Source organism: Dipodomys spectabilis, unplaced genomic scaffold (genome assembly GCF_019054845.1).
Source record: "Dipodomys spectabilis isolate Male_0828 unplaced genomic scaffold, ASM1905484v1 ptg000594l, whole genome shotgun sequence".
Classification (NCBI taxonomy): Eukaryota; Metazoa; Chordata; class Mammalia; order Rodentia; family Heteromyidae; genus Dipodomys; species Dipodomys spectabilis.
Window position 1 is genome coordinate 1090211 of NW_024871271.1, and position 15060 is coordinate 1105270.

At 53.8% G+C, this 15060-nt stretch overlaps 1 protein-coding gene across 1 annotated transcript in view; it reads right to left on the reverse strand.

Moving 5' to 3' along the window:
* Nsd2 (nuclear receptor binding SET domain protein 2) overlaps window positions 1–15060 on the reverse strand; it is an 86121-nt gene continuing 71061 nt past the window's right edge. The window contains exons 13-22 of the mRNA XM_042670962.1: window positions 14316–14495; window positions 13922–14078; window positions 13578–13783; window positions 11159–11262; window positions 10018–10287; window positions 8130–8246; window positions 3693–3834; window positions 3408–3514; window positions 2954–3158; window positions 1–1330 (exon numbers count right to left, since the gene is read on the reverse strand). Of these exons, the coding sequence (XP_042526896.1) occupies window positions 1059–1330; window positions 2954–3158; window positions 3408–3514; window positions 3693–3834; window positions 8130–8246; window positions 10018–10287; window positions 11159–11262; window positions 13578–13783; window positions 13922–14078; window positions 14316–14495 (1760 nt within the window). The 3' untranslated portion in view covers window positions 1–1058. The remainder of the gene's footprint in view (window positions 1331–2953; window positions 3159–3407; window positions 3515–3692; window positions 3835–8129; window positions 8247–10017; window positions 10288–11158; window positions 11263–13577; window positions 13784–13921; window positions 14079–14315; window positions 14496–15060) is intronic.

Consider the following 15060-nt stretch of genomic DNA (forward strand, 5'->3'; position numbering starts at 1 on the left):
ATCTGAGCACCGAGGGTCAGACAGAAGAGCCCTAGAAGATCGGAATCTCTTCTAAGGACTACACTTCTTGGATCTCTTTGGGGTGGGCCTTTCAATTAGAAATAGTTGACAACTCACGGAGAAACAGTTCCCAGACCTGGCCTCTGAGCTGGCTGGTGCTGGGCTTTGCACTGCAGACAGCGGCGGACGCCGCGGGGGAAGGCCTGCGGGGCTGCACCCGCATCCTCATGGCCTGTGGTCTCAGCCTGGGCACTGCCCCCTGCATAGCCCACGTGAACACACCAACAAGTGTGCTTTCCTGGGGATTTATGAAACATTGAGAAGTACAGCCAAAACCTGGTAGAGAAAAGTCAAATGAAAAAAAAAAATGCTTTTTTTCCAAATTCTGGTAGGAACTGGAGAGTTGAGAGGACAGGCCTGGGAAGGCCAGCTCGGAGCTAGCCGATGGCTCAACGTGGCTTTTAGGTCAAGTGACAGGAGGAAGGGCTGCAGCCTGCTCCCGCACGCGGGGCCAGCCTCTCACAGACCTGGAAAAGACGCATCTTGAGGAAAAATTCACATTCGTTCAAAACCACAAAGGAATGCTGTGGAATCTGGTTTGCCAGGTGTCCCGGGGCGGGATCCCGGGCTGAGGCAGCACGGGGGCAGCAGCCAAACGTCAGCACAGAGGCTAAGTGGCTTTTAGAAGATCTATCCTACACATTTCAGTGAGATACACGTGTTCACATGCCCATTTGTCTTCAACTGTAACCTAAAAATCGGAGCGGGGAAGGGAGGCTGGACATCCTGGAGATGCGAGCACAGCGGTAAAGCTGTGCTGTAAGGCCGGTTTGTCCCAGGGGCTGAGCGGGGGCGTGGCTCAGCGGGCATCAGTGCAGACGCAGCATGCTGCGGGATGGCTCAGTGGTGGAGGCACTCCCTCCCTCGGAGGCCTGGGCAGGCCACGGCTCTATGAGCCGAGCCAGGTGGTCGGGCCGGCCAGTGCTACACTCCCCTCCCCTCCAGGCAGGACTGGCCGACCCACGCTGCCCCTGATCTGACCACACCGCCACCTGGCGCTATTTGCCTTCTGTGACCCTCCGCCAACACCTCCTCCTCCTCCTCTTCCCCTTGGACTTCACGGGTTCTGGGAAGGGTTTCTCAGTCTTGGCACTTCTCACCGACTCTGCCCCCAAGTCATGCTCACAGCAGTAGGACTGCCCGTCCTGGGTGGCCCGGAAAGCCGTCCCGTCATGATGCTCCTTACAGAAGGAGTTGGGGCACAGGTGGCAGAAGGAGGTAGAGGGTTTGCCACACACGTCACAGTGGTGCCAGGGACATTCCCACTTTCCTGCAAGGAAACGCACCATCAGCACGCGGGAGGGACAGGTGCAACCTCAGCACCTCTGAGAGGGGATGCGGCGTGCCGGGTGCGGAGGATGGCACCCCGCTCTCGAGCATGCTCTTCTACTGAGTTACACCATAGCCCTTTGGCTTCTTAGGAAAGATGAACTTTCTGTATGTGAATGTGCTGGGCCTGGGGTTTGAACTCTGGGCCTGGGCGCTGTCCCTGAACTTTTATGCTCAAGGCTAGCACTCTACCACTTGAGCCGCTGTTCCACTTCCCGCTTTCTGGTGGTTAGTTGGAGATTAGGGTCTCCACCTCTCCTGCCCTGGCTGGCTTTCAACAGACCCTCACCTCTCAGCCTCCTCTGTAGCTAAGATTTCAGTCTTGAACTACTGATGCCCAGCTTAAAGGGTGAACTTTCTTTTTTTTGGTCGGTTGTGGGGCTTGAACTCTGGGCCTGGGCGCTGTCCCTCAGCTCTTCAGCTCAAGGCGAGCGCTCTACCACTTGAGCTACAGCGCCACTTCCGGTTTTCTGGTGGTTTATTGGAGATAGGAGTCTCACGGTCTCTCCTGCCCGGGCTGGCTTTGAACCGCGATCCTCAGATCTCAGCCTCCTGAGTAGCTAGGATTACAGGCGTGAGCCACCAGTGCCCGGCTAAAGGGTGAACTTTCTATGTAGCCTAAATTGTCCTGAGCTTGTACTCTTGCTGCCTCGGCCTCCTGGACAGCTGAGACATGCCTAGGTGAAAAGGATTTTTGGCTCTAATCAATACCAATTAACACAAGACACCATTTTTCATTCAACTGCCAAAGAAAAGCTAATGACTGGTGCTCAAGGGCTGTGTGGTCACACATATGCGTGTGTGCGTGCATGCAATTTAAACTCAGGCCTCTTCTGATATTTCCACTCAATTCTGCTACTTGAGCTATGCCTCTCTTCTGGCGTTTTGCTGGTTAAAGATGCATCTCTGAGATCAGTTTACCTACTCTGGTTTGAACGAAGATTCTTAGATATCAGCTGCTGAGCAGTTAAGATTACAAGTGTGAATCCCAGTGCTTGGTGAAGAAGAAAAATTATGAGTTCCTCACCCATCCCCCCAAAACAAGATGTGATAAAAAAAGACACGCACACACTATCTATCTATCTATCTATCTATCTATCTATCTATCTATCTATCTATCTATCTACCGTGTGTCTATGTAGTTTATATATATATATATATGTATATATGTATACATAATATGTATGTGTAATACTTCTGAAATTGTGGCTTTTCACCCTGAGGGTGTCGTCTCTGAACTATGTAGGGCTGACGACAGCAGAGCCGACTCCTGCCATCCGCTTCTCTGTCTGTTACCCATAGCACCCACTCAGCCTGGACAAAGCCTCAGGGACCGTTTGGATGTGTGAGCAGTCTGTGCCACACCCGACTCCGCCCACCCGTCCCGAGTGTGCGCAGACTGCCCTGCGAAGGCCCTTTTTAGGAGTGGCTTGCCGGCCAGGCCTGGGCTCCCAGCAGGCTTCCTGAGCTGGAAACACTGACCACCCCAACTCTCAGACAGGGTCCAACCCGCACAGGCCCCGCAGGAGGGGCAGCCAGGCATGGCTCCGGCCTCAACACCTACCAAAGGGCCGCTTGCCCAGGCCCAAGCAGGACAGGTGGTAGGCTTTGGTGCAGGACTTGCGGTCACACAGCACCAGCTGGCCCCCGTCGCCACAGCGGAAGCACTCGTCCTCAGACCGCCTCTTCCCTTCCCCCTTGGCTCTGCGCCTCCTGCTTTTCTTCTTGGCCTTTTTGCCCTTTTCCTCTGAAGAGAGCGGCGCTGATGTCTAAAGTTAAGAATTAGGTGCAGTTCAATAAAACACAAACTTGGAGCCAGAGGTCTTAGGAAAGCTGCAGCTGCTGCCTTCAGCATCCCCCTGGGCCCCAGCCCCCCAGAGGCCCCCCAGCGGGCCCCGCCCTCCACTGCGGCAGCAGTCCCCGGGGAGGACATTGTCCCCCGGGGAGGACACTGCTGGCGAGAAGCAGGTGTGGTGCTGTGAATGTGGGGTGCATAGAGAACGGTGCCATGGCCCTACCTTTGGTCTGTCCCCCAGGAACCCACTACAGTTGGAGGCTCCACACCGGCAGACCGTCTTTTCATTGCCCAAACAGTCAAGATTGTAATTAAAAGTCAGCTCTGTCCCTGGAAGAGAAGACAGCACCTCGCTGGGAACTCTGCTCCCCGAGGCTCGCTGGCTCACGTCTGTCTCCCGGCGGAGATAGATGTCTCTGGATTCATGTCCGCATCACGTGCCACCCGCCGCCCCGAGCCCGCAGCTGTGCCCATGCTGTGCCGGAGCCCCGGCGCTCCGGGACTGTACCTGCGGGAATGTCGCACACAGCAAACAGGCCCACGCGCGTGTCCCCGTTCACAGTCCACTTGAGGGTCTCACAGTTGGGCTGGCAGCTGTGGTTCATGAATCGAGAATAGTTCCCCTTGGGGCCAGCATCGATGATGCGATCCTGCAGGGGAAAGTCAAGTGAAGTTCGCAGACCCAGCACCCTTCCGGGACCTCTGCCCCCACGTCACTGCACCCACGTCTGCTCAGGCAGGACACCCCAAGCCAGTCCTGATTCTCTTGCTCAAGGAGAGCAGGTCAACACCACATGGAGAGGATCAGGCCCTGGTGAGCAGTGAGCCAGCACCCCACACCATCAGTGCCCCCCAAAACAAGCGTGAGCTGGGATCCCACACCATCTGCATCCCAAATGCAAAAACAGCCAGGCACAGGGCACAACCCAGGAATGGGTGTTGCGGGAAGCTGGAGGCTGCACAGGCAGACCAAACTAGTTGCCGAGGGCAAGGTGAGGCAGGCAGGGGACACAGGAAGGATGTTCACATCCTCCAAGTGTGGAAGAAGTACAAACTGAGATGCTAATGGGCTCTGACGTCACTTCCGTCACACGGACCACAACACTGCTGAGATGGAAAGATGAACTGGCTGAAGGAAATGGTTGTTAAAAAAAAAGTCAAATACAGGCACATGGCGGCCGGAGCCAACACCGAAAGCCAAGCATGAAGAGGAAGTGATGCCCGCCTGTGGTGGCCGGGCCGGGAGACGCATCATGTCCAGAAGGCGGTGGACAGACGGGGAAGACGCCTCATGCACAACGCGTCACCGGGGTGTCAGGCATGAGCGAGGCAGACTCTGAGTGCGGGCACCCAGGCCCTCAAAAGTGGTGCGTTGTGGGTGCCCAGCACTGGGCCAGAAAGCCACGGCAGGAAGGCTATGCACACGCCACCCGCTATAGGCACCGGCCCTGCATACCTCCTAGGAGACCTGCCAACAATCTACCCTGAAAAAGAAAGCAAGGCTTGGTATGATGCACTGTCGGTCATCCGGCTAGCCAGGAGACTGGAGTGGAACAACTGGGTAAGCCCTGGAGTTTGAGTCCTGCCTGGGCAACGCTGTGAGACCTCCGGAACCACGAAATACTAGGTCAGGCATAATGGGTGCACGGGTAATCCCAGTTACAGGGAGGCAGAGACGGGAGGACCACTGTTCCGTAAAAGCAAGGTTGCACCTGAAAATAAACTAAAACAGAAAGGGCCGGGCGCCGGCGGCTCCCCCCTGTCATCCCAGCCACTCAGGAGGCTGAGATCCGGAGATCACAGTTCAAAGCCAGCCCGGGCAGGAAAGTCCGTGAGACTCCTATCTCCAATAAACCCCCAGAAAACTGGAAGTGGTGCTGTGGCTCAAGCGGTAGCGCGCTCGCCTTGAGGTGAAGAGCTGAAGGACAGCGCCCAGGCCCAGAGTTCAAGCCCCATGACAACAATAACAACAAAAACGGGCGGGCACCTGGCTCAAATGGCATGGCACCTACCTAGCAAGCACAAAACCCTGTGAGTTTAAACAGTGTGGGGATTGCAGTTGGGGATTAAACCCAGGGCCTTGTGCCCTACTCCAGGCCTCCTTCGTTCTGACAGGTGGAAGACACTCCATGACTTCATGACACAGACTGCTGGTACTTTCCTACCACTTGTGCTTATACCACAAATTACTCCCTATGTGTACCCCAAAGTGTAAACCCATCTTAAAATGCATTAACCACCTAAATGATGTAGAAAACAAAAATGTGGAGTTACAAAATTTCAGTAATACTAGGTTTTATAGTCAAAAAGTGTTTTACGTTATCTGAAGTTAATAGAAAACAAAAAGATCAAAGTTACGAATCCCTGTTAGCTTTTGATTGTTTCACAGGCTTTTATTTACTGTCTGGCGCGTCGTTCTCTTATTTTTTGGTGGTGCTGGGATTTTGAACCCGGGATCTCTGACTTGAGCCGCACGCAGGCTCCTCTGCTTCGTCTTTAGATGGCCTTGCTTCAGCTGCGATTGCAGACATGCACCCTCCCCTCGCCCCCTCACCCTGGCTTGTTTGTTGAGATGGAATCAACTTTTATGCCCAGGCCTGTCCTGAACTTGTTTTTCCAATCTCTCCCTCCCAAGCAGCAGAGGTGACAGCTGTGAGCCCCACACTTGGCAGTCTTTGAGCATCTGGCTAGAGATCTGACACCAGGTCTGTTTTAGACAGCAGCTTCTGTTGGTGTATTGTATCCCTGAATAGTTTCCTGTTTCTTTCTAGGATTAATGATCTTTTGGTGGGAAATGGACATGACAACACGGCAGCTCTAGAAATCGATTACCCTCCCTTCCCTGGGTCTGCAGGGTTTTGTTGTTGGTGGTGGTGGTGGTTGTGGGGCTTGAACTCTGGGCCTGGGCACTGTTCCTGCACTCCTCAGCTCAAAGTGAGTGCTCCACTGCTTGAGCCACAGTCCACTTCCGGTTTTCAGTGGTTTACTGCAGGTAAGAGTCTCATGAACTTTTCTGCCCGGGCTGGCTTTGAACCTCAATCCTCGTATCTCAGCCTCCTGATTAGCTAGGATTACAGGCGTGAGCCACCAACGCTCAGCTAAGGGCCTGCAGTTTTGTTACTGTCTTTTCCTGGTCTGTTTATTATTTTTGGCTGCTCTGTTCATTGTTCTTGTGGGCTGTCTCTGAAGTGTGAACCTAAGGTCGTCTTTTACTCTCTCCTGAGCCTGTGCTGTTTTTGGGGTAAGCAGGTCACTCTCTAGCATTCCTCTTTATGAGCAGCTGCCAAAGAAGTGGGGCTGGAGGTGGTGGGGCGGAGTGTGCGCCTCCCCTGAACCTCACCTGGTTCACCGCCAGCCAGCGTGCAGTCTCCACAACAGCCTCTGGGGCCTGTGTGTGCCAGTGGGGCCTTTTTTTTGGGGGGGGGGGGGGAGCTAGGGAGGGCTAATTTTTACCTTTGTTCTTGTTTTTTGCTAGCTGTGGGGCCTGAACTCTGGGCCTGGGCGCTGTCCCTCAGCTCTTCAGCTCAAGGCCAGCAAGCTACCACTGAGCCACCTTCCCAGCCCCTCTGTTCTGTTTTTATACGACCTGTATGTTCTTTAACACCTCTTACATCCCCCTGGGCTTCATTTCTGCTTCACTCAGATAGCCAGGCAAATCACTATGTCACTGAACAACCCAGTTTGTGTTTTAAACAAGGTGAACCCCAGGCTAGGCTGACTTGGCTTTTGTTGTTCCGTTCTGTTCTGTTCTAGGTGCTGCTGGGACTCAGAGCTTAGTGTCTGCTGAGAGGCATTCTACCACCTGAGCCACTCGCCTTTGCGTTGGGTTATTGTCAAAATAGACTCCTGCTCATGTCCTGGGTGACCTGTGACCCTCCTGCTTGTGCCTCCCTGGCTTACTGGGACCGGACACTGTCTTGCTCTGTACCTGGGGTAACTAACAGGCGTGGGCCGCCATGTGTGAGTGTCTTGAACATCCTTCTTTTTGCCCGGACTGGCCTTCAACTATGTGATGGCCTGATCCTCTCCCTCCAAAGCAGCTAGGATTACAAGCTTGAGCCACTACACCTGACTGCGACTTCACATTTCTTAACATACACAGGCAGCTGACCCCAGGCAAACATGTGAGACCCAATATGAAAAATAAGAATAAAAAAGGGGGATGGGGCATGGTGCGGGTGGTAGAGAGCCTGCCTACAAGTATGAGTAGATAGAAGAAAAAAACCTAGGCTCCAGACAACTCTACCATGTAGCTAAGAAAGTGTGAAATGTAGCGGGGCATGGATGGCTCACACCTGTCATCCTAGCTACTGAGGAGGTTAAGATCTGAGGATCGTGGTTCAAAGCCAGCCTGGACAGGAAATTCCATGAGACTCTTATCTCCAATAAACCACTAGAAAACTGGAAGTGGTGCTGTGGCTCAAGCGGTAGAGTGCTCACCTTGAGCTGAAGAGCTGAGGGACAGTGCCCAGGCCCAGAGTTCAAGCCCCACAACCAAGCAAAAAAAAAAAAAAAGTGTGTGAAATGTTTCGACATGCACACTTCCCAACTTCTCATTTCTCCCTGGTGACCTCAGTGACAGCTTGCACTTTGAGGGGCATACACAGCACTCGCGATGGTCTCTGCTCAAAGGCAGGTGACAAAAAGACACCTAAGCTCAGATGCTTGAGAAAAAGACAGGAGCTAAGAATATCAGCACAGGGCTGGGAAGGTGGCTCAGTGGTAGAGCGCTTGCCTTGCATGCCTGAGGCTCTGGGTTCGATTCCTCAGCACCACATAAGCAAAAAGAAAAAAGCCAGAAGTGGCGCTATGGCTCAAGTGGTAGAGCTCTAGCCTTGAGCTGAAGAGCTGAGGGATAGTGCCCAGGCCCAGAGTTTAGACCCACGACCGGACCCAAAAAAAAAAAAAAGAATATGAGCACAGTGCAGGGTCGTGCAGACGTTACCTTGTCTATGGTGAGCATGTAGAAGTGCGTGATGTCATTCTCATGCGCGTACTTGATCCTCGCCATGCATTCCTCCTCGTCAATAAGCTCACCGACATACTCGTTAACAAACTCTCCCTGTCGATCAGAAAGACGTGAGGAAGACAGAGGTCATGAGGGCCAGTTCTCAACATCAGGCTCTAGGACATGGCACCCACCACAATCTCTCAGGTGTGGGGCCTACAAAGTCCTTACCAACCACAGTGACTCCACGCAGTCCACAGCCTGGAACACCCCAGGCCTGTTGCTACAGTCCTGTCTCTTGGACACATCTGAGAGCCACATGTACATGGAGTCATGTGTCAGGAGGTAGTCTGCTGGGGAGGACCTTTACAGGGGGTCTCTGGAAAGGGAGCTTTGGGGTCAGCAGGGGTAGTCTGGGTCGAGGCCTGCGGGGAAGGCTCTGGGCAGCGGGTGCCATGGCTGAGACGGGCACGTTGGCAATGCTACCTTTGTGCTGGAACACCCCCGTCGGGGCCTTGGACTGGAACCGCCTCCCCTGGCCAGGCTGTGCCAAGACCAGTCCTTCATTATCTCTGCATACAGGATGTACTCGTAAATTTAACTGGGGACCAACGTGAAATGTCAGCAGTCTAAGCCAGGTGCCAGTGGCTCACACCTCGAATCCTAGCTACTCAGGAGGCTAGGATCTAAAGATCACCGTTTGAAGCCAGCCAGCCCAGCAACGAAGTCCAGGAGACTCTTATCTTCAATGAACCACCAAAAAGCTGGAAATGGAGCTGTGGTTTAAATGGTACAATACTAGTCTTGAGAAAAAAAAACCTCAGGGACAGTGCTTAGGCCGAGTTCAAGCCCCCTTACTGTCCCCCCCCCCCAAAAAAAAAAGTAGTTTAGTGTTGCTAATGACCCCATCCTAGAGCTGCTCTGGCCAACTCAGGGGCCCCTGAGCCCCTGACTGCCATTTGCAGGAAAGCAGTCACTACGCACACCACTTCACAAGAGCAAACACTGTAAGGCATGCTTCAAAAGGGTTTATACTGAAGGCTGGGAAGGTAGCTTAGTGGTAGAGTGCTTGTCTAGCACTCAAGAAGCCCTGGGTTCGGTTCCTCAGTACCACATACACAGAAAAAGCCAGAAGCGGTGCTGTGGCTCAAGTGGCAGAGTGCTAGCCTTGAGCAAAAGAAGACCAGGCACAGTGCCCAGGCCTGAGTTCAAGCTCCAGGGGAAAAAAAAAAAAGGTTTACACGCATTAACTGATATCTCTTATTTAACAATCTGTCATATTCGGGCTGGGAAGGTGGCTCAGTGGTAGAGCGCTTGCCTTGCATGCACGAGGCCCTGGGTTCGATTCCTCAGCACCACATACGAAAAAAAAAGCCGGAAGTGGCGCTGTGGCTCAAGTGGTAGAGTGCTAGCCTTGAGCTGAAGAGCTGAGGGACAGCGCCCAGGCCCAGAGTTCAGGCCCCACGACCGGACCTCCCCCCCCCAAAAAACCCCAAAAAACAAAAAACAAAAACAATCTGTCATATTCAATTATAATAATTCAGTCTAAGAAACAATTTTAAAATACCATTCTTGGGCTGGGAAGGTGGCTCAGTGGTAGAGTGCTTGCCTTGCAATGCATGAGGCCCTGGGTTCGATTCCTCAGCACCACATAAGCAAAAAGAAAAAAGCTGGAAGTGGTGCTGTGGCTCAAGTGGTAGAGCGCTAGCCTTGAGCTGAAGAGCTGAGGGGCAGCGCCCAGGCCCAGAGTTCAGGCCCCACGACCGGACCCAAAAAAAAAAAAAAAAATACCATTCTTACACAAGTTCAAGTAACAGCAGACAGGCCGATCTAAGCGGCCCAGAACCTTCCCTTCTTACGAGTGGGAGAAGGGCAGGGCACACACCTTTCTGATGTCCCTCTTGGCCACCAGGCCCCAGCCTTTGCCGTCCGTCTTGATGATCTTGGTCTCGGGGTACTGGCGTTTGGTGAAGCACTGGTTCTGGCAGTGCTCCCCGGCAGGGCACACCTGCGGGTGGCACTCGAACATCAGCATCCTGTTCAGACACTCGGAGTCGGAGCCGCAGGGATTCTCGTCTGTGGGCTTACAGTTGCACTTGGGGATCTCAGAAATGTCGGCCGTGTAGATCTGGGCTTTCCCATAAGGCTTATTCACCTGCAGGAGACAAAGCCAGCCACCTTGGCCTACGAGAGCGGGCTTCTGGGCCCCCATACAAGCCCTACTGCTCACCCTTCCCGACCTTCTCCTAGCAGGAGCTGGCAGCCCAACCGGCCACGCGCCCCCAGTCCCTACCAGACCCATACAAGGCTCCCGCGCCTGCCCAGCAAGCCTTGGCTGGGAGTTTTGCAAGGTAGGGCTGGTGTGGGAAACACCCATGGCAGCACCCTCTCCCACCACCTCATCCCATCTGAACGTCTGTCTTCCTCACTCATGAATGAGAGCTGACATTTAGCTGGCCAGCATGGTGTAAGACGGAGAGGGAAAGCCAGGCACTGGAGGCTCACACCTGTAATCCTAGCTACTCAGAAGGCTGAGACCTGAGCATCACAGTTTAAAGTCAGCCTGGCCAGAAAAATCCATGAGATCTCCCACCAACCACCCATGTCCTCCGCCGGCCTCGGGGCCCTGGGCCGCTTCACTAGCCACAGCTGTCAGGACTCACGTCTCAGGGTCCCTGCTCACACAGCTGTGCTGGGCCGAGGTCGGCCTCTTTTCTGAGCCTGTCTCTGAGCCTGTGGCCTGGATGGACGGCTTACCCCGAGCCCAGTGCCCTGGCATCAGACAGCCATTCTTTCCCTTCTCTGGCGATCAGGCTGAATCGCACTGTAAGGCAAAACTACGCACGGCAGTCTTCCTGTGCTCACTGTCACCACACCTGCGGCTGACCCACGGCGTCCTGTGTCACCAGTGGTCCACGCTGGGCCACAGCTCACAGCCACACCCTGGGCGTGAAGAGTCTGGAGCCTCCCACACACAGGGAGGCACAGACACCCGCACACAGCATACACGCGCGTGGGCATACCACCTTGATGTGCTTGTACGGGGGAGGCCTGCGCTCGCTCTCCTGCGTCTCCCGGGCTTCCCGCTGAAGTTTGACTTCCCGGAAACGCGCTTCAGCTTCTTGCAGCGCTGAAAGGTCAGTAAAGATTTTAGTAAATAAAAACACGTACCTTCGAAGTTCTGTATTTTAATGACATAGGCTAACATTCACTACTGAGCGCAGTGTCCACAGAACTGAAGGCTACAGAACCCTGGAAGGTGTGGTAGTTGTGTTAAACATGGTAAATGGCTCTGACACAACAGCTCCAAGACATCCCAGTACTGGCAGCCCGAGTGCCTGGTGCCCAGCTCACACAGGCTGCGTCCAAGGGAGGAGGCCCAGGGACGGCTCCCATCAGGCAGCTGGGGCCCTATGCTAAGGCAGAAAGCAAATCTGCAGAGGAGGGGCGCCAGCTGAGCCGAGCCAGCCAGAGCAGACTGGCAGGTAAGCTGGGACAGGGCCGGGGCCTCTGCAAGGCATGGGAGCCCACCTCCCCAGAGGAGCGCACGCCCAGCTTACTAGGCCACCTCTCCCGTTAAAGATTCTCAAGAATCTTCTGACAACTCCCTGTTGTCATTCGACTCCAGGCCTCCTCCCACCCTCTCCGTGCTGACCGCTTGCCACAGCACACGCCGTCGGCGGGTGGTGGCCCAGTGCTGGCCCTCCTGGCACAAGTCCCACCAGCACTGGGACATCTCCCTCCTGCCTCTTCTTCCTCCCTCCACCCGCAGCGACTCCCAACTCCTGGGCAACGGCCACACTCAGTGCTGTTTCCTTCCTGCCGACTCCTAGCCTGGCCTGGCTGTGGACGCCAGGACAGAGCACCTCATGTCTGGACAGGCCCACCTGACACTGTGACAGGCACCCAAGGCCTTGCCCTGTGTGCTGGAGGGTGAAGTGGCCACTGAGAGCACAGCACCATGGGAGATTTCTCTCCAGACCTGCCTCAGGCTGACCTGACACAGGCAGCTACAGGAAACACCTGTCGTTAAGGCTGAAAACAGTGTCTTAAAAATGTCAGCTGGGCACCGGTGGCTCATGCCTGTCATCCTAGCTACTCAGGAGGCTGAGATCTGAGGATCGTGGTTCAAAGCCAGCCCTGGCAGAAAAGTCCATAAAACTCTTATCTCCAACAAAAACCACCAGAAAACCAGAAGTGGCGCTGTAGCTCAAGTGGTAGAATGCTAGCCTTAGAGCTGAAGAGCTGAGGGACAGTGCCCGGGCCCAGAGTTCAAGACCCATGACTGACCAAAAAAACCCCCCAAAACAAAAAACTTCAATGTCGGGCACAAGTGGCTCATGCATGTAATCCTAGTTACTCAGGAGACTGAGATCTGAGGATTGTGGTTCAAAGCCAGCCCGGGCAGGAAAAGTCCTCGAGATTCTTTATCTCCAATAAACCACCAGAAAGCCGGAAGTTGCGCTGTGGCTCAAGAGGTAGAGTGCTCGCCTTGAGCTGAAGAGCTGAGGGACAGTGCCCAGGCCCAGAGTTCAGGCCCCACAACCGACACACAAAAAAAAAAAAGAAAAAGAAAAAAAACAACAGAGTAGCAACAACAAAACTTCACTGCACCTAAATGAAAGTCATTACAAATTAATACAGCAAACAGGAATAAAGAATCAGCCTGGAAACCTACTCTCCTTTTCATTCATTTCTCTTGATGCCAGCTAGTACCAGCATTTGAGACTTAGGACCTTGGACTTGCCTGGCACTCTACCTCTTGAGCCACACCTCCAGTCTAGCATTTTTAGAGCATTTTGGTTGGAGACAGAATTTTCTGTCCAGGTTGGCTTCAAGCCTCCTGAGTAGCTAGGTTTCCAGGCCAGAGCCAGGTTTCTCTTTTCTGATCTAAAAGCCTAGCCAGAATACCTAGTCCAGTGTTCTCTATAAAGATCACATCTCTGAATCCGGAACACTTTGTCTAATATTCCCTATAATTGAGTTAGGGATACTCAGGAAGAGGAGAGGAGTGAATGGGGTAAAAAAGAAAGGAAAAAAGGAGAGCAAGTAACTGTAACTCAACTGTGTGTGAGAGCAGCACAGGGAACAACCAAGTGGATGGTGAGGGGAAGGGCGAAGGGAGGGAGGGGACTCTGGGTGGGTAGGGACTAGCCAGGAGCTTGTCTAGGCCGGGTGGTGATAAAGACCAATGCCATCCACATAGCCTCTCAGCAGCTATGAGAACAAGGACACCTGTTGGGAACGAGCAAAGGCAAGAGTGCAGAGAGTGTAATAGTGGAGGAAATGACTGGAATTCAGCGTCAACACCTGTGGAGACCTAACAAGGAGCCCCACCTCACAACTTAAAAAAAACTGAAAAGATCCTGTTTCAGAAGAGCAGAAATGAAGATTAACAAAAGCACAAGGGAGCAGGGCTCTGCTCTCGGCGGGAAATCTCCATACCGTTTTTGAAGACTCTTCCAATCCCTCTGACCCCCTGGTAGCGGCTGCCCCGGTCCCCCTCCATGTACGGGAACACTCGAGCCTGATGCGTCCAGTAATAATCTTTAGACCCAAAGAAAAACACAGGGAATTCTCCAATCTCGTGCTTCATGTTCTGAATATTTGGGGGAACATTTTTGGGATGGCAAACTTCTGCCGGCCACCATCTATTATAAATATTAAAAACAGGGTTCACAGACTCTTCAGAGAGAGCGACAATCATTTCAATACTTTAAGTACTATAAAGTGAAACAAACACAGGTGAAGAGAGAAGCCACAGGCGCACAGCGCTCCGTCCCTCCTACCTGTAGTTCCCAAGCTTAACCCAAATGATGTCCTGGAAGTGCAGCTTCTTCCCAGCCCGGCAGTCATTGCAGAACCAGCTGCCGTCAGGCATGTCAATGCTCAGGCAGTCAGGGTGGAAGGCTGCTGGGCAGGCCTCACAGCACAACAGGCTGCCCCCTGCAGAAGGAGCGGCTGGTCAGTGCTGGACACAACAGGTGGGCCCAGGCCCTGTCCACAGCCCGCAGCGATAGACGCCTGGCTGAGACACTGGCGGCGAGGCAGCACCGTCAGCTAACACCAAGCAACAACCCCAACAGTCACAGCTCTCAACTGCTGACGTCCAGCCCATCACGTGGAGACCACCGAGTGTGTCAGGTGCATGTGGAGCACGGTGGACACGTGCCACTCTCTCACCTTTGGAGCACACGAAGCACCAGCTCACATTGACATGGGTGTGGTGCCGCTTGCCCTTCCGGGCGGTGAAGTGGCTAGTGCAGATGATGCTGTTGGAAGCAATCACTGAGCACCCTGCGGCCAGGCAGGCGTCTCCTCCGTGATAGGCAACGGGGCAGCGGACACAGCGCATCATTTTACCTGGAGGCAAAAGCACCCTGAGCTGAGCACTGGTGGCTCAAGCCTGTCATCCTCGCTACTCGGGAGGCTGAGGGCTGAGGATCTCAGCTCAAAGCCAGCCACGGCAGGAAAGTCTGTGAGACTCCTATCTCTAATTAACCACCGGAAAACCACAAGTGGAGCTGTGAACCACATAAGAGAGCTAGCCATGGGGCTGGGAAGGTGGCTCAGTGGTAGAGCGCTTGCCTTGCATGCTTGAGACCCTGGGTTCTATTCCTCAGCACCACATAAGCAAAAAGAAAAAAGCCGGAAGTGGCACTGTGGCTCAAGTGGTAGAGCGCTAGCCTTGAGCTGAAGAGCTGAGGGACAGTGCCCAGGCCCAGAGTTCAGGCCCCATGACCGGACCCAAAAAAAAAAAAAGAGAGCTAGCCTTGGGCATAAAAGCCCAGCGACAGCACCCAGGTCCTGAGTTCAAGTTCCAGGACTTACAGCACACAGACACAGACGCATAAAGACCAGACACACCAGACGCGCGCGCGCACAGACACACACACACACACACACACACACACACACACACACACAC